General features: G+C 39.9%; 1 protein-coding gene across 1 annotated transcript in view; it reads left to right on the forward strand.

The window, feature by feature from the left end:
• The first annotated feature begins 4,375 nt into the window (after positions 1-4,375).
• Positions 4,376-27,286, forward strand: part of DNAH8 (dynein axonemal heavy chain 8) — a 406,563-nt gene continuing 383,652 nt past the window's right edge. Inside the window, exons 1-4 of the mRNA XM_054978191.1 lie at positions 4,376-4,498; positions 5,903-6,092; positions 13,143-13,306; positions 16,619-16,795. Of these exons, the coding sequence (XP_054834166.1) occupies positions 4,391-4,498; positions 5,903-6,092; positions 13,143-13,306; positions 16,619-16,795 (639 nt within the window). The 5' untranslated portion in view covers positions 4,376-4,390. The remainder of the gene's footprint in view (positions 4,499-5,902; positions 6,093-13,142; positions 13,307-16,618; positions 16,796-27,286) is intronic.

A 27,286-nucleotide genomic window follows, 5' to 3' on the forward strand; every position in this document is an offset into this window, starting at 1 on the left:
ATATGCCATGCACTTGATTGCAGCAAGTGGGTGAGGGGTAAGTAAGTGCTGCTGAACACCAGTAAAGGTGGTAAAGGGCTCCCACTGGGGTGACCAACCCGTCTAAGTATCACAGCTGATGGCCAGGCACGTCACTACTGCTGCCGCCTCTCACTGTTGCCATCACCTCTTGCCATTCCCGTCATCACCACTCACTGCCCTGCTGCAGCTTGCTGCGCCTTTGCTACCTGCACAGGCCTGCTCACAGGTCAGGAGCCACTGCCTGTTCTGGCTGCTGATAGTGCTACTACAGGCGGGGCTTGGCCAGCTTCCCCTTATATGCCCTGATGGCGGACCTGAGTGAAGCTTGCACTACACAGGTCCGGTGGCAGGGCCCATCCCCTGCATCCTGCCAGCCTGCCGGTGATTGGCTGGCCAGGGCAATTCAAACCTTTGGCTCCCAAACAGCTCTCAAGGGCTGCTGGGAGACGGCTGGACCAGACATGGTGGCAGCCCTTGCCCCGCACTCCACCACCCAGCCTGCAAATGACAGGCCCTGGTGACTTCTGGGCTAGGCACTTACTAGCTGTCACTAAATAATCACCAGTTAAGCAGGTTTATGTTATTTTACAGGAAAGTGATGCAGTGTTGTTGTTCTTTTTAATTGACTTTGAATCATCTGTTTTCTTTCATCAGTTAGAAGCATGTGACAGTTTTTTTGCAAAAGGAGGAAGCAGAACTCTGAAATTCTTATATCAAGAAGGTGAAGCACCTGGTGTAGGTAAGTGTTAATAATTTTCTGTTTATTGATGTATTTCAATAGTACTGCTGCTGGAGGATAGTTCCCTCCCCCCAAAAATTACTTTTAATCTTATTGGAGAGTCTAATGAATACGCCTCTATTACAGCGCAATCCTAAGAAGAGTTATTCCAGTCTAAGCCCATTGAAATCAGTGGATTTAGACTGGAGTAACTCTGCTTAGGATTGCATATTGAACTCAGTATAAGTGAGGAATTTGTGAAAAACGAGTCACAAAAATCTGTGAATTAACAACACCCCCTCACACACACACACATATCCTATGGCAAAAGTAGATTGCTCAATTCCCCTGAGAGTTTATGGAATCATGATATAGAATATTTTAGGGGAAAGGAGGTTTCCAAATTGTTTCCCCTTTCTGTAATTCCTTGCATGCCCTTTGTTTATTTTGATATATTTTAATAATAATAGCATTCAATTTATACACAACCCTTCAGGTAACTTAACGACTACACAGAGCGGTTTACAAAATGTGTTATTATTATCCCCACCAAAATCACTCCGTGAGGTGGGTGGGGCTGAAAGAACTCTGAAAGAGTTGTAACTGATCCAAGGCCACCCAGCTGACTTCAAGTGGAAGAGTAGGGAATCAAACCCGGCTCTCCAGATTAGAGTCCTGCCGCTCTTAACCACTATACCAAACTGGCTCCCAATTTAAAATTATGAGTGTTCACAGCCAGTTGTACATTCAATACTCAGGTATTCCACACAAAATCTTTATCTTGTTAGAAACATTATTTCCTGTAAATAAATCTTTATTGTTTTATTGTTCATCACCATCTGTGTCTTGTCTGTGCAGCCAAAACAGGTATGAAAAGTACATTATTTTAGTAGGGTCCCAAATGAGAGCCCTTTAGCGATCTAAAAGCTTACATGCTACCAACAACTTAGAAGTTCATGTCTCCACTGTTTACTGATTGGGGGTGGCTGGTGCTTAAACAAATAAAAGGAGGGACTATAGTGTGGGACTGGACAGCCTTAATTCCAGAGGGTGGTTTACCTCAGTAGCCTCCCTTACCTGCCTCTCCCTTTCCCCTTCCTCACTGCGCTACACAAGGGTTGACAGGAGGGGGGAAATATTGTGGGGAGGGAGTAAAGCAGAAAGCAAGGTGTCCCCCTTAAATTCTTGTGGGTTCCCCATCATGCTACTGCACTGAGTAGCTGGAGCCATGGAGAGGCTGCCAGAAAGGAAGAAGGAGGGAGATTAAAGTAGTTTGGCTAATGGGTAGGAATGAGAAAAGGAAGCAGGAAAAGGAGAGTGTCTATAGGAGCTTTCAGGGAAGTGAAAGAAGAAATAGCAGGGGAGGGGGAAATAAGATGCCCTCTGCAAGTCCTTACAGGTCTCCCTTTTGTTAAAATACATCAGACAACATTTTAAAAATATATCAAAATATCGTCCGTTTTAGCGGTATTTTAAAAATCGCTTCATATTTTGCAATTCTTTTTACATTCCATTGATATGTATTGAAAAGCAGTACATACACTGTACAGATTAAATATATAAATAAAATGTTTGGAGTGGGCAATGTTTTTCTAGCTCCAGCATTAGACATACACTAACTTCTTGAATTTTGAGGTTCATGGTTTCAATTGGAGAGCTAAGTTTATGGTTTCAGTTGGGAGGTAAGCTATGCATAGTATTAGAATTTACTTTGGCTTCCATTTTTCTGCAAGTTTATAATAATAATAACATTCGATTTATGTACCACCCTTCAGGATCACTTAACACCCACTCAGAGCGGTTTACAAAGTATGTTATTATTATCCCCACAACAAAACACCCTGTGAGGTTTAGTGTTTAATACAATCTGTTCTGAATGTAAATACATATATTAGGAAGTGAATTATTCAGCCCCAACCAGGGTGGATAAAAATCAATGATTTTTTAAAAAAAAAATTTAAAAATCAGATTTTTTTTATTTAAATCTCATTTTTTTGATTTAAATCGGATTTTTTTTATTTAAATTGGATTTTTTAAAATAAAATGCTTTTTGAGGAAAATATATTACCATCCAAAGGTTATTCCATCATGAAATAAAGATTAGTTTTTAATTATGTAGAATAAGGCTGTATATGTTTAATTTTTTTGGTAAATAAATTCCATTAATCCATTCACAATGTCATGCTCTTCCAGAGGTTTTTGTAAGATTATTGGGCAGTTTCTCTGCCTACAAGATATTATCACAGATGCTTGGTTTTTCAGTTCTCAAAACTGAATTTGTGTCAGCTCAGCAGAGATCACATGCCTCTTCTTCACAGCAAAAATGTTATAACATGAACAGAGTTGTGAAAAAGACCTTAATCCTATTGTTCTACAAACCTATGAAGACAGAATCAACCCCTCCAGTGCTAAGTTTCAAGAAGTTCAGTGAATAGAAACAATATTTTTCTGATTGTTTGGAGTGGAATAGATCTGCACAAGAAGAAACTAAGTGTGAGGAGGGAGGGGCAAGCAGTACAAAATGAAAGTGAAACTTTTTGAGCACAATACTGCACAAGTCTTTGGATCTTTTGTGTGTATGACCTGAGGTTTATCACATTCTTTCCTTGGAGGAAAAAACCTATAATGGCAGCAGGCCGTAAAAGAGACCCAGTTTGGGAATACTTTAATAAAGTTCCTTTACCTATCGGTAAGGCAGGCATCTACTTGCATATTAAAGTTATACCAGCAAGAATTAGTCTTTATGTAGAAAACTATTATTTAAATCAAGCCTTAATGACTAGTGATTTAAATCGTGATTTAAATCGTAATTTAAATCAGTTTGATTTAAATCAAATCCACCCTGGCCCCAACTCTTAATTAAATTAGTTTTGCCATGTGTATATTGTCAGGTTCAGTATGCTTCCCTATATGTTGTAACCACTGAGACTCCATTTTAATTCTTTTAGTGTTCTGAATGCTTTCTTCACAGGTGCCAGGATGTTCCCTAGCAGCTATCTCTCAGAAGAGGAATGTTTTGGCTACAGCTTTTCCAGTCCTGGGAAACTTTCACTTTCTCAGCTTCAAAGGGATTGTTTTGAGAACTATGGGGGGAGGCTGGGCCTACTGAGTCTTGATACTTTGTACTGTATTCTTTGCCTCTCATTTGTAACAATACACGTGTACCAGCCCAGATATTGCATCTGGGCCAGTGGACTATAATGGTTGCCTTTTTCAGTAAATCTTTTGAAAACAACGGACTCTTGTCTGATTGCAGAAGGTAGTCTGGATACAACTATTATTTAGCCACAGATCTGACATATATATGTCTTGCATGAAACCTCATCATAGTGCATAATTTGTACTTCCTTCCATTCAAGCCCGTGTGCTTGAAAAGTTCAAAAATTAATGCATATATCACCCATTTCTGCAAGACTGATATCTGTTACCTACATGCCATCTTACAGGCATTCTTGTCATTATGGAGTTAGTTATTATAGCACATATCTATGCTCCTTTTACATACCAGTAATCAGTTAAAAAGTTTGGGTCATTCTCTTTAGCAGTTCATCAATTCCACAAAGTATATATTTTAAGATAAGAATGTTGTTTTTAAATGTGTTTATTTCAGAATGTGGTAGAGCAATTCCAGGAATGCTAAAAGGGACAAAAATGATGAAGCTGTATGTTGATGAATCACCAGACAAATTCAAAGGATTGTGCTTATTTTTCGTACGCTCCCGAAATGATATTGCTGTGAATGTAAAATCTATGCATGAGGTATTCTCCTTCCTAACTATATTGTTATGATTATTATTTCCATCATTCAAACATACAGAGTGACAGTGGGCGAGAGAAGGACCATGCATTTCAGAAATTTCTGAGTGGGTGCAATACATCTGACTGGGAAGAGCACTCCTCTGTGGGATCCTTCTCAATGGAGGGTAGGGAGGGAACAGTATAAGGCACTGGTTCCCAGCCTTTTGGTATGGTGACCTACACATTCTAATTTCCTTCATATGGTGACTCATGAAGGACTGGCCCAAGATTTTTTGACACCCTAGGTGAACCATGATCTTGTCACCCATCTAGTCCAGCATTCCAACTAGACGATTTTGAGAAAGCAACAAACATCAAACAAAGGGTGCAGCTATCTCCACTATGAATCCCAAGCAAGTGGCATTCGGAAGTACACAGTGTTTATATATGACTGCAAGTTACATTTGACTACTCTATACTCCTCCATTACTCCTTCTAAATACTCACCCCATCCCTACAATTCTAAAAAAACTCATTTTAGTAACCATCAGGGTTGGTGATGGTGACCTCTCCAGGGACTCTTGTAGTGGATCCTGAAATCTTGTGTAAAACCTTCCCATAAGTACTTGGCAGATAGTTTGTGGGGGTATAAAACTAGCAGGGGGTAGAGAGCCAAGGGAAGGTAGGCAAGCATTGAGAACAAGTTGTATGGGGAAGATGTGGCTGAGTGGGAGCCGAGGGTCTCATTATTGGGCTGTTGGTAATTAGATGGACTGGGCCTAGAGGGAGGCGGGAACCCCATTCCCTATGGGCATAGCAATCCAGGGTGAGGTCAAACAGATGCAACATTTGTGGGCTCTGAGATCTGAAGCAGCACCCGTGGTTGTATTCCCACCACCTCTGAAAGGGTTCCCTTCTTGAAAAGGCCACTTTTGTGGGAAGCGTGCCAGCCTCACATTTTTGCCTTTCCTATAGAGGATCTCAAACCAGAGATCACTATTCTTTTTATCCCACTGTACCCAGGGGTTTCCTGAAGCCCTTTGCCCGAAATTCTGATCATATGCTGGAGCAGCCCCCACACCTGATAGCCTACAGGTTTTGTATATCGTGTCAAAATGGTTCAAAAGATGCCATTCTCTTAGAGGAAGGGCAGACTGAATGATCCTCGTGAACACCATGTGACCTGTCATCTAGTTGCTGAAATTCCTGTCCACCTCTTTTTTTCTGCCACCTGGCTGGGAGCCAATGCTGGGCCCGATTGCCCAGAGTTGTCCTATTTTGCCCCTTCCTTCAACTCTATTCAGGCATAAACAATGTTCCAGCCTAAGGCTGAAGTCTAGACTTAGATTCATTGTAAAAGCTTAAAAAGCATAAGTGATTTTGTGCTTTGGATTTTTAATCAGTATCCTAATTTTTATTTTTCAGGACATATACTTTTCAGTATTGGATGGAAGTGAAGGTCTCCTCCTTGGGATCAGAAATATCATCTCAAGTGTTTTTCTACCGGCTGTCCTTGCAACAAGTAATTGGGGTGCTTTAAATCAAACCAAACAGGGAGAGTGTGAAAAACAGAGTTTTACTGAAACGGTTAACAGATACCTTTCATTTTTGGATGGTAAGAACCTTGTTTAATTAAGCAAAAAGTAACTCAATGCACTATATTTGCTTTTGAAACACTACACTTTTTATATACTCATTATAGATATGGGTCCTACAAAAATTATCATTATGTGCCAAAGTGTTTCTGCATATGCTGTCATCAGAACAAACGGTCAGCATTGATGGTCATGTGTTAAGAGAAGAAAAAGGGAAAGGAGATATTTTGTGTGACTGCTTTCATCAGACAAGTTTTGAGATTGTCAGAGATAACCACACCAACCATTTCCACACATAGCCTAGAAGCTAGATGTGAAGTTTTTAGTTGCAGTTATCTTTTGTGCATGTGGACCACTGTTCCTACTAGCAGGGTCATGTCTAGGAAACTGCTACCAAGTAATAATAATAATAACTACGCTTATTTTCTGAACTACACATTCTCAGTCTCACCATTTCATATCTTAAAATTTATTAACTGATTTCTAGAAGGTGATCTGAATGCTTAATGTTAAATACCTGAGTAATAACATGCTGCATACATAGATGTGTGAGCCAGTTTGGTGTAGTGGTTAAGAGCGCGGGATTCTAATCTGAAGAACGGGGTTTGATTCCCCACTCCTCCACTTGAAGCCAGCTGGGTGACCTTGTGTCAGTCACAGCTTCTAGCTCTCTCAGCCCCACCCACCTCATAGGGGGATAATGTTGTGGGGATAATAATAACATACTTGGTAAACTGCTCTGAGTGAGTGTTAAGTCATCCTAAAGGGTGGTATATAAATCAAATGTTGTTGTTGTTGTTATATACCACTCTTCTAGACAGATTAGTGCCTCACCCAGAGCAGTGAACAAGTTAGTGTTATTATTATCCCCACAATACAACTGGGGAGCTGGGGCTGAGAGGAGTGGCTTACCCAAGGCCACCTACTGAGCTTATGGCAGTGATGGGATTTGAACCAGTAGAGTGCTGATTTGCAGCCAAACCACTTAACCACTGTGCTACAGCAGCTCACCTGCTGTGGCCACTATGGATTTTCTTCTGCCTGTGCATTCTCAAAGCAGTGGCAGGAGAAACTGGCAAAATATGAACCTCAAGAATAAAAGATGACCATAATTAATATGCATGGTCCATGAGTTTTTGTTCCTCTTGGGGCACAGAATCATCAGGATCTCTGAGTAGCAGGTGCATCAAATATAGATGCTAGGAGGAGGCAGCAGGGAGCACATTATTTCAAATATGGGGGGAAATGTGGAACTATAGTTTTGTTAAATGAAATATGCTGTAAGGGTTAATTAAGTGGCAAGTTCTTTTTTTTTGTTTGAAAATCAATTTTATTGGATGAGATAACATACATTCCATAATACATAGTATAACTTCATTTACCCCCTATTCTGGTATATATGTCCCCACCCCTTCTCCCTCCCCCCTTTTCCTTTTTGACTCCCAACAGCACTATAACCCCTTATTTCTTATCATTATCCCAATTCTATTATTTGTTTCTATTATTAAAGGTAAAGTTCATACTTATTCTCTATACATCTTAATAGTTATCCAGAGACCACAGTTGTCCTTTCACATCCCACTTGTTTTCAAGGTAGTCCTCAAATTTTCCCCAGTCATTCAAAAATTCACTTGGGTTTTGATCTTTCAATTTTCTTGTTATTTTATCCATCTCCGCCATGTACAACAGCTTCTGAATCCAATCTTCAACTTCTGGTATTTCTTCTTGTTTCCAATACTGTGCATATAATAATCTTGCTGCTACCGTCATATAATATACTAGCGTCCTATCCTTGACACTAACTTTTTCCGTATTTAAACCTAACAACAGCAGTTCCGGGCTCTTCAACAAGTTATTTTTCACAATTAACAACATTTCTGCATAAATCTTAGTCCAAAAAAGCTTGGCCTTTTCACACGTCCACCACATATGGTAAAAGGAACCTTCATGTTTTTTACATTTCTGGCATTTGTTTGACATGGCATTATTTACATTTGCTAATTTTTTCGGTGTTAAATACCACCTATACATCATCTTATATCCATTCTCTTTCAGATTAGTGCATGTAGAAATCTTCAATGTATTTTTCCATAAATATTCCCAAGCCGCCATTGTAATTTCTTTGTTGAAATTCACTGCCCATTTTACCATTTGAACTTCATCTTCCGTGAACCATTTCAGTAAAAGCTTATACATCTTAGAAATCAATTTTATTCCCCCTCCCAATAGAAGCTCTTCTAATTCTGAATTTTTACTTCTAAAACCCACTTTTCTTTTGTCAGATTCAAATAAGTCTTTAATTTGCCGATATTGCAACCAACCATATTTAAATGATAACTCCTCATTGTCTTTTATTTTAAAAGTGTCTCTGTCCATCCGTAATAGTTCTTTAGAAGTTAGCCAGTCTTCTCCTTTGTGCTCTGCACTTGGATTTACAACTTCTGCTGGAACAATCCACATAGGTCTTTTCTCCCCAATTAACTCCTTATACTTTTGCCAAACCATAAAAAACATTCCTTCTTACAAAATGATGTTGAAACATACCATCCATTTTATGTTTGTCATACCATAGATATGCATGCCACCCAAACAAGTTATTATGACCCTTCAGAGCTAACATTTTAAGATTAGAAAGTCTTACCCAATCTCTCAACCATGTCATATCATCTCAACCATATCGCCTCATGATACAATCTCAGATTTGGTAATTGTAGACCACCCCTCTCTTTTGCATCACACAACACCTTCATCTTAACTCTTGTCTTTTTCCCTGCCCATACAAATTCTGATATTCTCCTTTGCCATTTTATGAAATGTTTCTTGTCTTTTACAATTAGGATCGTTTGTAACAAAAACATCACTCTGGGTAACACATTCATTTTAACAACTGAAATACGCCCCAACAGCAACAAATTCAATTTATTCCATTTCAACATATCTCTTTCCACCTGTGCCCACAGCTTTTCATAGTTATTTTTAAATAAATCTATATTTTTAATCGTTAACTCTATTCCCAGGTATTTTGGTTTTTGGACCACTTCACACTTTGTAACACTCAATTCCCCCTTTTTTTTGTCATATTTTTACAGAGCAATTTCGATTTTGATTTGTTAATAATAAACCCTGCCAGATCTCCAAATTCTTTAATTTTATCTAAGAGTAACGGTAATGTCTGGACTGGTTCTTCCACTATCAACATCACATCATCTGCAAATGCTCTGAACTTGTACGAAAAGCCTTTAAGTCTTATACCTTTTATGCTGTTATCTTCTCTTATCCGCCTCAATAGTATTTCCAACACCATAACAAACAGCAAAGGTGAAAGTGGACATCCTTGTCTTGTACCTTTTCTTACCTCGAATTTTTCTGTCAAATCGCTATTTATACATAATGACGCTGTTTGATCTTTGTAAATAGCTTTCACAGCCTCTATAAATTCTTGCCCCAGTTCCATCTTTTCCATTGTTAAAAACATAAAATCCCAATTCAAATTGTCAAAGGCCTTCTCCGCATCTGCAAAGAAAAAACCTACCTCCTTATCAGGGTGTTTGTCATAATATTCAATAGCATCCATCACAACTCTCAAATTGTCTCTAATTTGCCTATTCGGTAAAAATCCGGCTTGTTCTTCTCCCACAAAGTCTATTAAAAACCTCTTAAGCCTTTCCGCTAAAATTCTTGCAAAAATTTTATAATCATTGTTCAACAGAGATATTGGCCTATAATTCTTAACATCTGTTAGAACTTGTTGCTCTTTTGGGATCAGTGAAATATTGGCTTCATTCCATGTGTTTGGTAATCCTCTTTTCTTCATAATCTCATTCATCAACTTTTGTAGGGTCTGCACCAGTTCTTTTTTTCATTACTTTATAAAATTTAGCTGAAATTCCATCTGGACCTGGTGCTTTCCCTACCTTGGTTGACTCTATGGCTTCTAAAATTTCTTCTTCTGTGATTGGAGCATTTAATGTTTCTTTCATTGCAAAACTACCTAAGATCTCAAATACATTTTCTAGATACCTATCTGCTTTCTCTAGATCCGTCACCTTTTCCTGAAATAATTTGGCATAGTACTTGCAGAATGCTGTTTTTATACCTTGATGCTCCATTAGTTCTTTCCCTTCCTCCACTATCTTCCCAATTAATTTTTTCTCTCTTTTCCTTTTCAGTTGCCAAGCTAGATATTTTCCTGGCTTATTTGCCCCTTCAAAAGATTTTTTCTGTAAAGTCTTTAAATTCCATTCCAACTCTTTATTGGCAAAGGCCCTCAGCTGCTCTTGCAATATCTTAATTTCTTGCATTATTGTTTTCTTCCCCGGTCTTTTCTGTAACTCTTGCTCCTTCTTGGAAAATTTTTTCCTGTATCTCTTGGAATTCCCCCTCCCCTTTTTTCCTTTCCCTACTGTTCAAATTAATCAAAATTCCTCTCATCACTGCTTTATAGGCATCCCAAACCATATGTGTTGGCACTTCCTGACCGATATTATATTGAAAAAAATATTTCGTCTCCCTTTGAATAATTTCCATATTCTCTTGTCTTTGAAAAAGGTCTTCATTTAATCTCCACCTAAATTTTCTGTTTCCCGTCGAAGCTTTCCACATCATTGGATTATGATCTGAGCTCACCCTAGGCATTATCTCTATTTTCTTAGTCAACAGATTTAACTCCGTTGTTGCACAGATCATATCAATTCTTGAAAAGGACTGATGTCTTGCAGAATAAAACGTATAATCTTTTATTTTAGGATTCCAATTTCTCCATATATCTTCCAGGTTTTCTTGTCCTACCATTTTAAAAAAAGATTTTGGTGATTTCCCTGTTTTTTATGAGCTAACTTTAATTTTCTGTCTAGTTGCAAATTCACAACTCCATTAAAGTCTCCAGCCATTAATATTTGCTCATATGAATATTGGTCCAAATTTTGGGTTATCTCCTTATAAAAATCATCCTTAGCTCCGTTGGGTGCATAGATTCCTAAGACCAAAGTCTTCTTGAAATTCACCATTATCTCTACTGCCAAATATCTTCCATCTTTGTCTTTAAAAATTAATTTTGGATTCAATCCCTCTTTTCTTTTGTTTTGTAGAAGCAAAAAATTCTTTTCCTAACTGTCCATTTTTTAAAAATTTAGAATCTTGCTCCTTAATATGTGTTTCTTGTAGACATATTATATTACAATTTTGTTTCTTTAGCCAATGAAAAACTGCTTTACGTTTTTGAGGTGAATTTAGTCCATTAACATTCCAAGATATTAATTTGTACTCCATAATGCTACTTTTTAACAGGTTCGGGAAAGTCTTTTCGGTTGTCAAACAGGAACGCTATCATATCATGTCTTGACTTGATGTTAACTCTTGCAGATTGAAAGTAGAAACTCAATCCTTCAGGTATTTCCCACCTGTACCTGATACTCTTCACTCTCAGTTTCTCCGTTAACTCCCGATATTTTTTTCGTTCTTGTAAGATCCTCCTGGGAAGTTCTTTCATAATTCTGACTCTATTTCCTTCCATTGCCAATGGACTTTCATAATGCCTTTTTAGAATTTCTTCTTTCATTCTTTTAGTTGTCAATTGTACAATTACATCTCTCGGTAAATTCTTCTGTTGCGCATAGCTAGAGTTTACTCTATATACTAAATCCATTTGCTTCTATTTCCTCTGGCTGCTTGTTTAAAAATTCTGCCAGCATTGCAATCATCTGTTCTTGCGCCTCCTGCGTTGTAGACTCTGTCACTCCCCTAAATCTTAAGTAATTTTCTGTGATTTTACACTCCATTACAGCTACACGCTCTTGCAGTTTTTGATTTTCCTCTTTTAAACTAGTGGTCTTTAGCTCCACCTCCTGGACAGTTTGATTTGTTGACTGTAGCTCCTTCTTTATTTCTTCTATGTTTTTGGATAGCTCTGTCACCTCCACTTTTATTAGTTCCTTTACATTTTCGAGCAAACTGTCCTCCATTCTTTGTATAGATTGGCCCAACTCCTTATTGCCATCTAGTACTTTTTTTTCTAGCGCTTCTATGGCAGACTGCCATTCCTTATCTGCTTTTTTCGTCATACCTGGGCTAGCCTTTGCGCCACCCCAAGTGTCAGCTCTCTTTCTAAGTTCCATTTTTAATGTTCACTTTACTTTCTATTTTGAGCCAATCAATGTTAATTTCCTTTATTATATAGTCACATCAGTTTTGACCTCACCAAAATGTCGGGCGCAGTTTCTCTATGGTAATTTCCTTCCCCCTCTCCCTTCTTGAAATGGCAGGCATTCACTTCCTCCTGACCTTGCAGTTCTCCATCTCGCGATCTTTCCCCACTTTTTCTTCCGTGCTCTTCTGCGCTCTTCCCACTTCCTCCCCGAGCTGACTCCCCTCTAGACAAGAATTCACTGCCCTCCATGTCTTCTACAATCTCGCGTAATTTGCTCCGTTTCCTCTTGCGCTCCCTCCCCTTTTCTTGCTGCCATTATCTCCACCAAAGCCACAGGTATGCGTAAACAATATTAGTTTTTCTTCTTTTAACGCTTTAAAGTTCTGTCAAATTCCACAACTTTCCCTCAATCGCCTTCCTCTCCTTTTCCGCTGCCAGCTTAGTCCATTAATTCCACTTTTTTTGGCTCTCTCTTCTAATTTTTAATCCAAAAAACCGAGATAGAAATCTTTACCTTCCTTTGTTGCATTTGGGTTGTTCGTGCTGTTTCTTACATTCAAAGTTGATCAAATACGATACTGAAGCTTGGTTTCTGGAGACCTTATGCCAAATTCTGACTCAAAATTGCTCTGCAGAGATTTTAGCTCACCTGTCTCCGAGGGGACCTCAAGGCACCGGGAGAAATCCTTTATTCAGAACCCCCCCCCCTCCGCCGCCGCTGAGATCACTCACTCTCGGGGTCTTGTAGTGTTCTGGCCCCTCTCCTGCCTGGAGAGGGATGGCAGCAGGCGATCTGAGCACCTGGCCTGCCAAAAACAGTTGTTCTTGATTGCCCAGCTCCCTGGGCAACATCAGGTCTCCATTAATCCAAACTGGAAGTTTCATTAAGTGGCAAGTTCTGAATGTGTTCTCTTATTTATTTCAGGTGCTAGAGTGAGCATTGAGGGGACTGTAGAGTTGAGAAAAATAGATTACATTGACTTTTCTAAACTCCAGTCTTTCGAGGAAGTGACAGCAGCAGCTGCTAATCCTGATACAATTCATCAGTTAGAGGATGTGCTTATGATATGGTATAAGCAAATTGAACAAGTAAGTTTCTAGTCCACATGCTATGGTGAATCGGGAATTTACGTAATATCTGTGGGTGTGGTGTAATGTTACACAAAATGCTGTGCACAACGGAGTTTTATGACTACGTACCAAATAAGCTGTTTAATTTACCTGATGGGGAATGAGAGGTGGTTTACATGTAGAGGTGCCCCTCCATGTGCCCTTTCCTGACCCCAGTTTGTGATCTAAATCTGTGTGTACAAAGGCAGGTATTTGCCATATTTTTAAAAAATAAGAAAAGAGGCTCCTGACTTGAATAAATCAATCTTTATTAGGGTTGCCAGATGGATTCAACAAAAATACTGGACACACCTGATAAAGCTATATCAACCATGTGAAGACCACATGGCTTGGCAAGGCAGCTCCACTGAGCAGGAGGCAGAGAAAGAGGCAGGCCACAAAATGCCACTGCTGCTGTGTGTACTTCACTTGACACCAATGCTGGCAGGCAGATTCCATGCTAGAAAGGGTAGTTCACTGATTCTGGGGTCCTGGGCAAAAGTCAAAGATGTCTCCCCAACCCCTTTATTCCCACACAACTCACTGGTTTTAATCTACCTCATAGGGTTATTGTGAGAATAAAATTAATTAGGGGAGAATGTGGTAAACCACTTTGGGTCCCCATTGAGATAAAAACTGGGATATAAATAAAAACCGTGGGTATAAAAAAGTAAATAAATATTCACACGATTAAGACACATGCCAAGATGACCCCCACCCCCTGCCCCACTCTTGTTGTTTCTGGAGTCAGGGGCTTCAAGGGAAAAGCTGCTACTGCTGACTGCCAGTGGAGTGAGAAAGGCAAAGGGAGGAATGGTATAAACAAGACTAGTTCTACAGGACAAAAATGACCTCTGCAGTGATTTTAGGAACTGCAGCACTGATTTTGAAACAGTGACAACTCCCCCCCTCTCCTCCACTGCTACAGTCTGGTCAACAGGATTAGGCTGATGATTGTAGGGCATGCTGGGAATTTAAGTTCTTCATCCCTGTTTCCCCCCCATTATGCTGCCCCCACTCTTTTTTGCAGCTGCCTCCCAAAAGTTTAGCTGTCCACCTTGTGGTACAACCTGTCCTTCTTGACAAATGGACAATAAAACTCTATCTGCCCCTTTCAGGGAGGGGGAGAAACCACTCTTTTCCTTGAGGAGGGGGAGATTCATCTTCTTCTCTCAGGTGAGGAGCCATGGAAATGCTACCAGCAACTACAGGTTGCCTTCTAGCACAGCCACAGCCAAGCCCTAGAGTTTGATTTTTCTTTTTGTTCTTTTCTTTTTTTCATTTCCTTTCCATTTAACCCTTAAACTCCTCACCCCAAATCTGTCCCTTTAGAACTGCCTGTTTCTTGGAACTCATAATTAGAAAGCACAAATGGACTGTCTGCTTCAAAACCGGACATTTGTCAACCCTAATCTTTATTGGCTATAACAGAGGATAGAAAAAAGTAAGAAGAAAAGGCAAAGTTAGTATAAGCATACCTGAAATACAGTAAGGCAGTTAAGCAAGTAGAAGCGATCACACAGGTTCAGTATATTCCAGATAGTCAAAATGGAACTTACTCATAAATGTGTGTACCATATTCCCAAGAAAAGGAAAAAGGAAAAAATGGAGTTGCAGAGTGTGAGGGCAGGGGGGAGGTAGACTAGTCAGGAAAAAGAAGGAGAAGTGGGAAGAGGAACAGAGAGACAAAAAGAGCTTGGAAAGGGGGGGGGAGTAAAAAGGTAGATTGGGAAGATAGTCGGGCAGGAGTGGATAGTCGGGCAGGAGTGGATGAGAATAGGAGCGAAGTGGGAGAAGGAAGTGTTGTGGCTGGGTGTTGAGAAGATGTGAAGTAAGAAAGAGGGAGGGATCAATAGCTGGGGATCTGGGACAGGCAGATAGATGTGGAGGGGTAAGAGGGAGGGAGAAAAATCAAGAGAGGCTCATACATTGCCTGACCTAAAGCATGCATGTTATGAGGTGTTACGGTGGTGTGAGACAGGTGGCGTGAATTGAATCTAAAATTGTAGTGGAGTAGATGCCCTTTTATCCCTAAAATGTGCATCCTTTTGCCACTGGATGGAACAAAGTAGCTAATTGGGGCAGGGAATGAGTTTTGCTGGTGATGGAGTAACTTGATTGATTTATATGGCAGGTATGCATGTCTCTTGGATGTCTCCTGAGTAGGGTGGGATGTTTGGTTATTGTCCCACAACCTTCTATTTGATTTGGGTATTAGAAGTTCTTATAGAGTCCCAAGAAAAGCCCTGGGTGGAGCAATGTTGCACTTCCCATGGGAACCTAATTGCCTCATTGTGTTGTGTCCTTTTGTTGCGCTTAATTTGTATCATTTTAGGTGGGTAGCTATCTTGGTCTGAAATAGAACAGCAGGGGTTGAGTCCAGTGGCACCTTAGAGACCAACAAGATTTTCAGAGTGTAAGCTTTTGAGAGTCAAAGCTACCTTCTTCAAACGTTCCTTAACTCACATCATAATTCCCTAGCTGGATCCAAGATCCAACCTACACAGACACCTTTGATTTCATAGGCCACAGGAACGTAGGCATCCTGGGGATAATGTTGAACACCCCCCCCCTTTTTTTAAATGACTTTATCTGCAGACTGGAACTTTCTTTCATTTTTGTTGTTGATATTGCAGCAGGTCCCACTTCCAGAGACACAAGCTGCTGTTCAATTTTAAAACATGACTTGCTTCTTCAGCTTTTGGAACTATTGTGGGGCAAACTTCAAATAAATTGCATCATATGAGTATGGTTCCCCTCTGCATGCCTAAACATTTCTTTGGTTTGTAGCCTGCATTTTGCACTAGGAATAAGCTATCAGTGGCCACATCAAGCAATAAAATGAAGGGATAAGAATGCTATTATTATTATTATTACTACTACTACTACTACTACTACTATTATTATCATCAACAACAACAAAACAACAACAACGACTGTGCTTATATACTGCTCTTCTAGACAGATAAGTGCCCCACTCAGAGGGGTGAACAAAGTCAGTTTTATTATTATCCCCACAATACAGCTGGGGAGCTGGGGCTTACAGGAGTTGCTTACCCAAGGCCACATTCTGAGTTCATGGCATTAGTGGGATTTGAACCAGCATTTGCAGATTAATTATTTTAACATTTAAGCCAGTTTACTGCCATTAGTATTATAGTCAGTACTTAAGTTCCTGCCACGTGAAAGAAGAAATTGATAGAACTAGTAATGCTTGAGTAGAGTAGTAAATAGCTATCTCTAAGTGCAAAACTGTAATGATGCACTTATAAAGTCTTTCATTGATTATAGGTTTTGATTGAGAGTGAGCAAATAAGAAAAGAAGCTGATGACTCAGGTCCTCTGACTGAACTAGAACACTGGAAGCGTATGTCTGCTAAATTTAATTTTATAATTGAACAGATTAAAGGACCAAATTGCAAGAGCGTCATAAATACTCTAAATGTTTCACGCTCCAAAATTATAAAGGTAATTCTAATAAGTCTTTAAAAATATTTAATTGATTTAAAATATATCTATGAATTTTTATTTATTTAAAATATTTATATGCCTGTGTTTCTTACGAGCATCACAGAACCCAAGGTATGTATTTACTTTAATGACAGGGTCTCCATGGTACTCTTCTCTTTCAATCCTATAAAACATACATAAAATCATATTCTGTTAATCCAGTTTATTTAATCTGCAATAACTATCACTGTTCAGCAATTACTAACATTAAAATTCTAACTCTTTTCATAAGAATGCATTGAAAAACTAGAAAATATTCATTCAGCACTAAGTATTTATTACCTTAATAAAATAGAGTGTAATAATTCAGTTGTACAGTAGTGTTATTATTCCTGCTGGAAAAAGAATTTACAACATGATTTACATACCCCATATAATCCCTAAATGCAGATACTGCTAGTTTGGAATGGGGATCAAACTACATGCAGCTTTGGTACATATGAGGGTACGTATGAGTAATACCTCATTCATATTGTTAGTGGTCACATTATTAAGAATATCGTAACTCGTAAGTCCCTCTCCTCATGTACTTTAAGCCCAAACAGGCTGCCTGGCTAAGATGGAAAACTACTGGAATGTGAGCATGAGATCAGACCAGCTTCACCCCCCACTCTGGAGATGTGCAGTACTGAATAACAAAAGGGTCTCCAGTAGCTCTTGAACTAATCCAATCTTTCCTGATCCAATATCCCCACCTGAGTCACTCGGAGACTGATGAGCCTCACCCATCAAGCCATCAGGAGTCATCAATTACCTTTTTACACTTTTAGTTCTTCTCAGGAAGGCACAAACAAGCCCTCCTAGTCCTATTGTCGCACCTGGGGGGGGAGCCATCAAGCTATTGTCTTTAACAGCAACGTATGCTGTTACGTATGCCTCAGGATACGTTTTGCTCTATAATTAGACTGTCCTTTCATGTGCTAAGTGTGTCCTGGAATTTTCCACCCAGGCACCCTCAAACTATATCCCTTCTCATCCCTTTCATGAGACGCTGGCCGTCCATGCTGCTTCTCTATGGAACCTTCTTTGCTCTCAAACCTCTCCTGAAACTGGTAAATATAACCAACCCTTGAACTTCTATTCCCACTTTCCTCACTGTTTCTCTAGTTAGCTTTATTTGTGTGTGCTGTGCGTGTATTTGCTGTGTGTATTTTGTGCCATTGACCTTTGTTATTTTATAAATTAAAAAACTCTTTTGGTTGAACGTCTATTTATTGAAAGTGTTCTCTAGAGGAAGGGACCCTTGTATTCATAGGCAAAAAGATCCTTATGTTACCCCTCCTCTTGCAGGCTTCTCCTTGTTGCTAATTCTCCCAATTTATAAGGAGACCTCATTGGGTAACAATACCATCATAAATGATCTTGAGAAGGTGCCTCACTGAATAATTTTTCAAGCATTCAATAAAGTTCCAGGCAGACATTTTAACAATGTTCGTGACTAGATAAAGAAAAAGTATATCAGTTTGGCTCTAATATTCTTCTTTTGGGGGGGGGGGTGTCTTTTCACTAGTAATTCAAAATACTGAAGGTTAATGCATGTGGGAAAGATAGCAGAAAACCTTACTTCTTGCTTTTTCAACATGCATGAATTTCTGTTGATCAGGAGTAGAACAAATACAAAATGTCATCAGCAGAATATTTATTATTATTTTATTTATTTATTTTATTTGATTTATACGCCGCCCTCCCCACAGATGGGCTCAGGGCGGCTAACAACATTTAAAAAATACATTAAAAGTCACAAAACCAGAAAATCAATAATAATTTTTTTAAAAGTCATTAAAATAGTCCAGGAGCAAGCTATTTAAACAAATATTGGGAGTCCGTATATGGGCATAGCAGATGGCCAAGGACAGCCCCAGAAAAAGTGGTGGTCTTAGATGGAAGAAGGAGGACACCCGCTGGCACTCAGCCAAAGGCCTGGCAGAACATCTCTGTTTTACAGGCCCTGCGGAACTGTAACAGGGCCCGCAGGGCCCGGCTCTCCAGCGGAAGAGTGTTCCACCAGGCCGGGGCCAGGGCCAGGGCAGAAAACGCCCTGGCCCTGGTTGAGGCCATACAGTTGTCCTTTGGGCCAGGGACCACCAGGAGTTGCTTGTCTGCAGAGCGCAACACCCTACAGGGAATGTAATGGAAGAGGCGGTCCCGCAGGTATGCAGCTCCCAGTCCGTGAAAGCCTTTAAACACCAAGGTTAACACCTTGAACCAGATCCGGAACTCCACTGGGAGCCAGTGCAGCTGACACAGCACAGGATGAATGTGCACTCCGATTGGCGTTCCAGTAAGGATGTGTGCCGCTGCATTCTGGACCAGTTGTAACTTCTGGGTCAGGCCCAAGGACAACCCAGCGTACAGTGAGTTGCAGTAGTCTAGCCTGGAGGTGAGCATTGCATGGATTACTGTGTCCAGGTTCCGGGGCAAAAGATAGGGTGCCAGTTGCCTGGCCTGTCGAAGATGAAAAAAGGACCATACAGAACTTTTGGAGACACTTGAATGTAATAGAACTCTCAGATCTAACAATAAAAAAAGGCCTTAAAACTAAAGAAGAAATTGAAAAGACAACACAGGTTTCAATACCATGGTTCATTTATTTTCAAATTTCATACATGGCTATACAAATAAAACTAAAAGACATTCTTCATGAACCTAAAACGGATTTTGAAAATCTATTAGATCCAAACTCCAAAGTGGAAAAGGGATTAATTTCCAAAATTTATAATATATTAATACAAAACACCAAACCAAAAAAATATGTTTACCAAGATAAATGGCAACTTGATTGTGATACGGCAATTACACAAGAACAATGGACACAGATTTGGTCCTCTCCTTTACTAAAATCCAACGAAATCAATGTAAGACTCCAAACTTTTAAAATTCTTACAAGATGGTACAGCACTCCAAAAAAACTGTCTAAAATTATTCCATCTTATTCCCCCTTATGCTGGAAAAAATGTGGAGAGATCAGCACTGTTGGTGGCAGTGTGACGTTATACATAAATTTTGGGGAGATATCATAGAACAAATTAAAAATATAACAACTTACCAAATTCCAATAGACCCTAAATTGATATTCCTTGACCTTTGGCATGAGGTACAAATCCCAAACATATATCGTCAACTCATAACAAGTCTCCTGAACGCAGCAAAGTCCTTAATAGCTCTTAATTGGAAAAGCCACTTCCCCCCATCAATGTTACAGTGGTACTCTCGGGTTTGGAACCAATTTATAATCGAAAAAATTACTGATAGGATTCAAGGTTCTAATTCACTTACTGGGAAAACAAATTTTTATGAGAAATGGATGCCCTTCTTTGAGTTCATTGAGAAAAACAGTATGCAGCCTTCAAGTTCGTTATACCGTGATATTTTAGAACAATAAAAATTAACACTAAAATTCACTGTTTAAAGCCATGATAACATATTCAAAGATATACTCAATGCTATATTGTGTTACGCTTAAAAAATTGTTTGTTTTCAGTGCGATTGATATGTTAGCCCTACAATACGACTGTTACTTATCCTATATGCACCAAGTTGTTATATACATCGAGTTGTCATTTGTATTAGAAAGTTGTTATTGTTTAATAAAAAAAAAAAATTTAAAAAGCAGATGAAAAAAGGCAGACCTGGCAACGGTCGTGACCTGGATCTCCATTGAAAGTGTGGCATCCAAGGTCACACCCAGGCTCCTCACCATCAGTGAAGGTTTCAATTGTACCCCGTCGAAGGCTGGGAGCCAGGTCCCCAGCTCGATCGCCCCATGACCTAGTCACAGAACCTCTGTCTTCAGGGGATTCAGTTTCAGGCGACTCTGATGTAACCATACCATCACAGCCCCAAGACCCTTGGCCAAGGAATCCAGAGCAATATCAGACTGGCTGTCCATCAGCAGATAGAGCTGATTGTCATCTGCATACTGGTGACAACCCAGCCCAAAGCTGTGGGCTGACCGGGTGAGGGGGCGCATATAGATGCTAAATACCATAGGGGAAAGAATCGCCCCCTGAGGGATGCCACATACCAAAGAATGGCGAGCAGACATCTGTTCCCCCAGTGCCACCCTCTGTCCCTGATTGTGAAGGAAGGAGTTCAGCCATTGCAGGGCTGTTCCGTGAATCCCCACATTGGCAAGGCGGTGGGTCAGAAGATTATGATCGACCTTGTCAAACGCTGCTATAAGATCTAAAAGTATCAGCAGTGCTGACCCGCCCCAGTCCAGGTCTCGCCACAGATCATCTGTGAAGGCGACCAGAGCCATCTCTGTACCATGTTAACAATTCACAGAGAGCACAGGAAATGATTGTATTAGTGGCTATTGAAGAGATGATTAAAGAATTTGTATTGACTGTAGTCTTTGAAAAAGAGATTTTTGAAACGGGCGTGATAAGGATCTAGACCACCCGTTAGAGGAGTTATTATCACAGAAGAAATGATTTATTACACAAGGGATGACCAAGGACCTTTCATTCTGTGAATTCTACGGTCAACTGTTATGTTTCATTAACTTTGTATTACCACATGGTTGGAATATCGGGTGTCTTGAAGATTGAATGGCATTACAAGGACTGGTGTTTGTATGGTGCTAATGAGCATTTGCACTTTATTCATATGTGCAATTGGAATGATAAGAAGCACTTTGAGCGCACAGCACTTTATTGTTATTAATGTAGAGAAGATAATAGACACCTGAGCAAATGTAATTTCTGACTTGTTGTTTTCTTGCATGTGGTTTCCTTCCTATGATATTCATGAATTGATTCATATACGTGTATATAATTAGGAATAAATTTGTAGACAAGTTACAACGTGGGCAATTACTTGTAGACCTTGTATAGTTGGTCTCTGTACCATGGCCAGGCCAGGCCTGAAGCCAGACTGGAATGGATCCAGGGTAGAGGCATCATCCAGGTACACCTGCAGCTGTTCCACTACCGCCCTCTCAATTACCTTACCCAGGAAAGGAAGATTCGAAACTGGGCAGTAATTGGCTGGATCAACAGGATCCAGTGATGGTTTCTTTAATAAGGGCTGCACCACTGCCTCCTTCAGTGAGTCTGGGAAAAACCCAGAACTCAGAGAAAGATTAATGATGTCAGCTAACGGTGCCCAAATTCCATCACCACCAGTTTTCACCGGCCATGATGGGCATGGGTCCAGTGGGCATGTGGTACGTTTCACAGCATGCAGGACCCTGCCTACCTCCTCCTGGTAGAGCGGCCTGAATTGATCTAATATCAACCCTGGACGACCAAGGGGCATACAGTACACATACTGCATCTACCGTGGTGGACAGATAGACTATCAAGTTTTTAGTATTTATATGCCACTATTTCTAATTATTCAGAGTGATACAGACTTTTGATTTACATACCACTTTACCAGTTTTATTGTATGTGCCCTTTCAACCATCCTGTAAGTATCTACCCTCATTTAAAGAAAGAAAACTGTGGCTTAGGTATACTGATTTGCCTAAAGTCATAGAAGGGTATGGACCCAAGAAGCTTTTCTCCTGATGAAAAAGGGAACAAGGGTCCTCTTTAACCATCCAAAGGTTTATGGTGGGAATCAGGGAACCTGCATAGAAAAAAGCCATATGAGGCAGGGGCTGTAGTAAGGAGGGAATTTGGGTGAGTCCATAGCAGAGTGGTAGTAGAAAGTGCCACCAAGTCATAGCTGACTTATGGCGACCTCTGCAGGCATTTTCGAGGCAAGATACTAACAGAGGTAGTTTGCTATTGCTTGCCTGTGCAACCCTGATCTTTTTGGGAAGTTTCCCATCCAATTACTAACCAAGGCCAACCCTGTTTAGCTTCCAAGATCTGACAAGATTGGGCTTGCCTGGGCTGTGTAGGTCAGGGCCATAGCAGAGACCTAGATCCAAATTCAATTTTCTTTCTACCAGACTAAAATGTCTTTTAAAGCCATTAAGTGGTTTAAAGCAGTAGTTCTCAACCTTTTGCCATCACTGCCCACCAAGTAAGTAATGTTATCTTGAAAGTCCCCCAAGCCACAAAAATCAGAACATAAAAACAAAACTCCAGACAAGATTTACTAATATAGATGAATTTCTAAATTGAAAAGAATTTTTGTTGTTGCTATTTTCCCCAAACAGAGAGTGGGCATTCCTGTTTAGTTTCTGTTTGCTGTGTGCTACTTTTTTAAGGGCACAGGGGAGAAATCTAAGATCTGGGATTTTCAAGGTAGGGTGAATAGTATTAAAAAAACCTCTTCTCCATTGGTATTCAGAAGCAATTGAAAGTGGGGAGAAGGAGCTTTCTAAAATCCCAAAAGCCTTCCATTTTTTCTACAAGTTTTTTTAATAATATATTTTTTATTTTAAAAAACAGGATAGTAATAAAAGGGGATTCAGAAAGGGAAAAGGGATTGTATAGCATAACTGTGTAAATCAGAAATAATTGTAAATAAACTATATAAAACACAAAGTATTTCTCCTCAACATCCCATTCTTAATTTTTTTATATTAAGAATGGGGATACAGAATAAGAAGGGATGGGGAAAAATGGTTTCAAATTAAATCACTCTAATACATTGCACCGTTCAATCTAATATATTTCTTGTCACCTCAATATGTTCTGTAGATCAGCAATTCGTTTACAAATTTTTCCATTCATTTTAAATAATGTCCATAAAAGTCTTCATCTTTAGTAGAAGCTAAATTTCTTCAATCTTCTTTTGTATCCAACTGTAAAATGGGTCCCAAATGTCATTATGCATTGTATTGTCCACATCTTTCAATAAACTCAACAATTTATCCATTTCAACTGTCTCAAGAGTTCTTTTGATCAAGTTTTCTTGCGTTGGAATGGCTGTCATCTTCCAAAGTTTCGCATATAGTACCCTGGCTGTTGTAATTATATTCAACATCAAATGTTTTTGTTTTTTATCAACTGGAACCAATATGTGGTTTAATAAAAAGAGTTCTGGTTTCAGAGACAATGGAATCTTAAGTATCTGTTGAGTCATCTTGTGAACCATCTTCCAGAACTCTACTGCTTTTTTACATGTCCACCACATATGATAATATGAACCCGGGATATTCTCACATTTCCAGCATTTATTTGACATATTTAAGGACATTTTATCTAACTTAATAGGGGTTAAATGCCACCTATAAAACATTTTGTAAATTTTTTCTTTCAAAGAAGCTGATTTTGTCATCCTTAAATTGTCCTTCCACATTTGTGACCACTGTTCTAGATCAATTGTGTGTCCCACGTTCTCTGCCCATTTTATCATTGTGTCTTCCCCTTGTAGTTTTTCGTTTAGAAGCATATTATATATTTTCTTTATCATTTTAACATTGGGACCACACGCTATCATATCAATATTCTCCTCCTTTTCATAAAAGCCCATTATCTTTTTTATATCTAGATTCTAGTTGTGCCTGGACCCACCATCCCAGGTCCATTTCTAAATCTGTCATTTCTTTTAAGTTTTTGTTCTGGGTGGACAGTCACTTTCCCATAGAGCTTCTCATCGAAAAGTTCTGTCACCTTCTTTACTTCCTCCTGAAGAATTTTTTCTTCTCCTTTTTCATCCCTCAATGATGTTATTTGTCTTTTGACGTTTTCTCTCCTTAGTTTATAGGCTAACCATCTTGTAGGTTTATTTGCATTTTCAAAGTAGTTTAATTTTGCAAATTTAATTTTTTCTCCATCAGATTACGTTTATGTTGCAGTATGTTTATCTTCAGTTTTACTATATCTTTTCCAGGGGTGTCTTTTAAATTGTCTTCCTCCTTTTTAAAATTTCTTCCCAGTTTCTGATAGTCTTTACTTCTCTCTTTTTGTGTGTGTGCTGCATATCTAATTGCCAGTCCTCTAAAAAAAGCTTTACTTGTATCCCACACTATGTCTACAGTCGTTTCATTATTTAGATTTTGTTTAAAGAACCATTCCATTTCTGTGGATACCATTTCTTTTAATTTTTTATCTTTTAGAAGGCCTATGTTCAATCTCCACCTAGATTGTCTTCTTTCTTCTTTTATCTTTATTATCAGGGGGTGTCAGAACTGTGGCTAGATAATGTCCTTACTCCAGACTATCTTCTGCAATCAGACAAAAGCCCGTTGTTTTCAAAAGTTTACTGAAGAAAGAGTTCATTATAGTCCACGGGCCCAGATACAATATCCAGGCTGGTACACGTGTATTGTTACGAATGACAGGCAAAGCATGAGTTACAAAGTATCAGAACCCAGCAGGCCCAACCTCCCCCCATAGTTCTCAAAACAATCCCTTTGAAGCTGAGAAAGCGAAAGTTTCCCAAGGCTGGAGAAGTGATAGCCAAAACAATCCTCTTCCGTGAGATAGCTGCTTGGAACATCTTGGCACCTGTGAACAAAGCACTTAGAATACTGAAAGAATTAATATGGAGTCTCTTTGGTTACATACATACACTTCAACCCTGACATTCTGCCTCCTCTAAGATGCCCCTCCCCCAGGTTTGTGCGGATAACGAGTGTGAAAAGTTCTGATAAGTCTAGGAGCATGTACATGTGAAGAGTGCACCCATTCATCAAACCCTGAGTCAAAATCCTTCCATCTGATAAGGTAAAACAGCTGGTTTCTTTTAAGCTTAGAGTCCAACATTTGTTGTACTTCGTAATGGGTTTGATCATCAATTAAGGTTGGAATGGGAGGGGCTCGAGCATGCCAGTGGTCTGCTGCGGGTGCCCTCTTCAAAAGACTGACGTGAAAGGTGTCATGAACATGGCGCAAATTTTTTGGCAAATCTAAGGCAACAGTCACTTTGTTGATTACTTTACGAACAGGAAAGTGTCCTAAAAATTTCAAAGCTAGTTTGCGACTGGTTTGTGTTACTTTCAAGTTCTTTGTGGACAGATAAACAAGGTCTCCTGGTTGTAAGTCCCGTTCGGCCGCACGATGGCGGTTGGCGTATTTTTTGTAATCCTGTTTGGCTTTGTCTAGATGCTGTTTAATTATAGTCCATTGTTGAGCAGTTTCCCCCCACCAATCCGAAATATCATTGGCTGCAGTAGTAGGAGGGGGGAGCGCTTCAAACGGGAAGGGTTTGAAGTGGAAACCATAAACGACTTTAAAAGGAGTTTCTCCAGTAGATGCATGCACACTGTTATTATACGAGAATTCCGCGAGGGGAAGCAAATCGACCCAGTTGTCTTGTTGGAAGTTAATATAACAGCGGAGGAATTGTTCTAATATTTGGTTAGTTTTTTCAGACTGCCCGTTGGTTTGCGGATGATGACTTGAACTTAAACCTTGCTCAATACCCAGAATTTGTAAAAGCTCCCGCCAGAAGTTGGCAACGAATTGTCCGCCGTGATCCGAAATCACCTTGGATGGAAAAGAATGCAGTTTTACAATGTGTTTTAGAAAAATATCCGCTAGTTTTTGAGCTGAAGGTATAGTGGTGCAAGGTATAAAATGAGCTTGCTTGGAGAATAAATCCACTACAACTAAAATACAGTTGTGACCTTTGGAGGGGGTAGGTCAGTAATAAAGTCCATGGATATCGTATCCCATGGTCTGCTTGGTGTTTCTAAAGGTTGCAATAGTCCTGGTGGCTTGCCTTTGCGGGATTTGGCACTGAGGCAAATGGGGCAGGATGCTACATATTGAGAAATGTCTTTCCGCATGCCCGGCCACCAAAATTGGCGTTGTACCAAATGGAGCGTTTTCAAGTACCCATAGTGTCCCGCCGTAGGGGCATCGTGACAGCGTTGTAAAACTTCCTTTCTTAGACTTTTGGGTACATAGAAGCGGTCTCCCCAAAGCCATTCTCCTTGGTCAGATTGCTGCAGTTTGTCTTTGGGTACTTCCCCCCCCCCTCCTTTTCCACTTCAGCTTTTAGTTTTAGTCTCCATCCCTGATCGGGTTGAGGGGGTTGGGTTGTGCGGCTGCGCGTTGTCACCACTCCCCCTAATTGCGTAGGCGAAAAGACGGTGTCTATGGTCTCCTCCCTTTTGCTTTAGTGCTGGGGCATGCACGATAGAGCATCGGCAAGAAAGTTAGTTTTGCCCGGTAAAAAGTTTAAAGTGAAATTGAATTTAGAAAAGTATTCCGCCCACCGCAGTTGTTTAGCATTTAGTCTTCGGGGGCTGCGTAAGGCTTCTAAATTTTTGTGATCTATCCAGACCTCAAAGGGATAATGGGCTCCATCTAACCAGTGTCTCCAGGCAGCAAGTGCTGCTTTTACAGCGAAAGCTTCCTTCTCCCAAACATTCCAATTTCTCTCTGCTTCAGAAAATTTTCGGGACAGAAAGGCACATGGCTTAAGTTTTCCGTCCTCCCCCCTCTGCAAAAGTACGCCTCCAATCGCAGTGTCGCTGGCATCGACCTGTACCACGAAGGGGCGATTCTCATCGGCGTGCTGTAGGACGGGTTCAGAAACAAACTGCGTTTTAAGGTGGTTGAACACTGTCTGGCACTCTGGCGTCCAGCGTAATTT

Source organism: Eublepharis macularius, chromosome 1, assembly GCF_028583425.1.
Source record: "Eublepharis macularius isolate TG4126 chromosome 1, MPM_Emac_v1.0, whole genome shotgun sequence".
Taxonomy (NCBI): domain Eukaryota; kingdom Metazoa; phylum Chordata; class Lepidosauria; order Squamata; family Eublepharidae; genus Eublepharis; species Eublepharis macularius.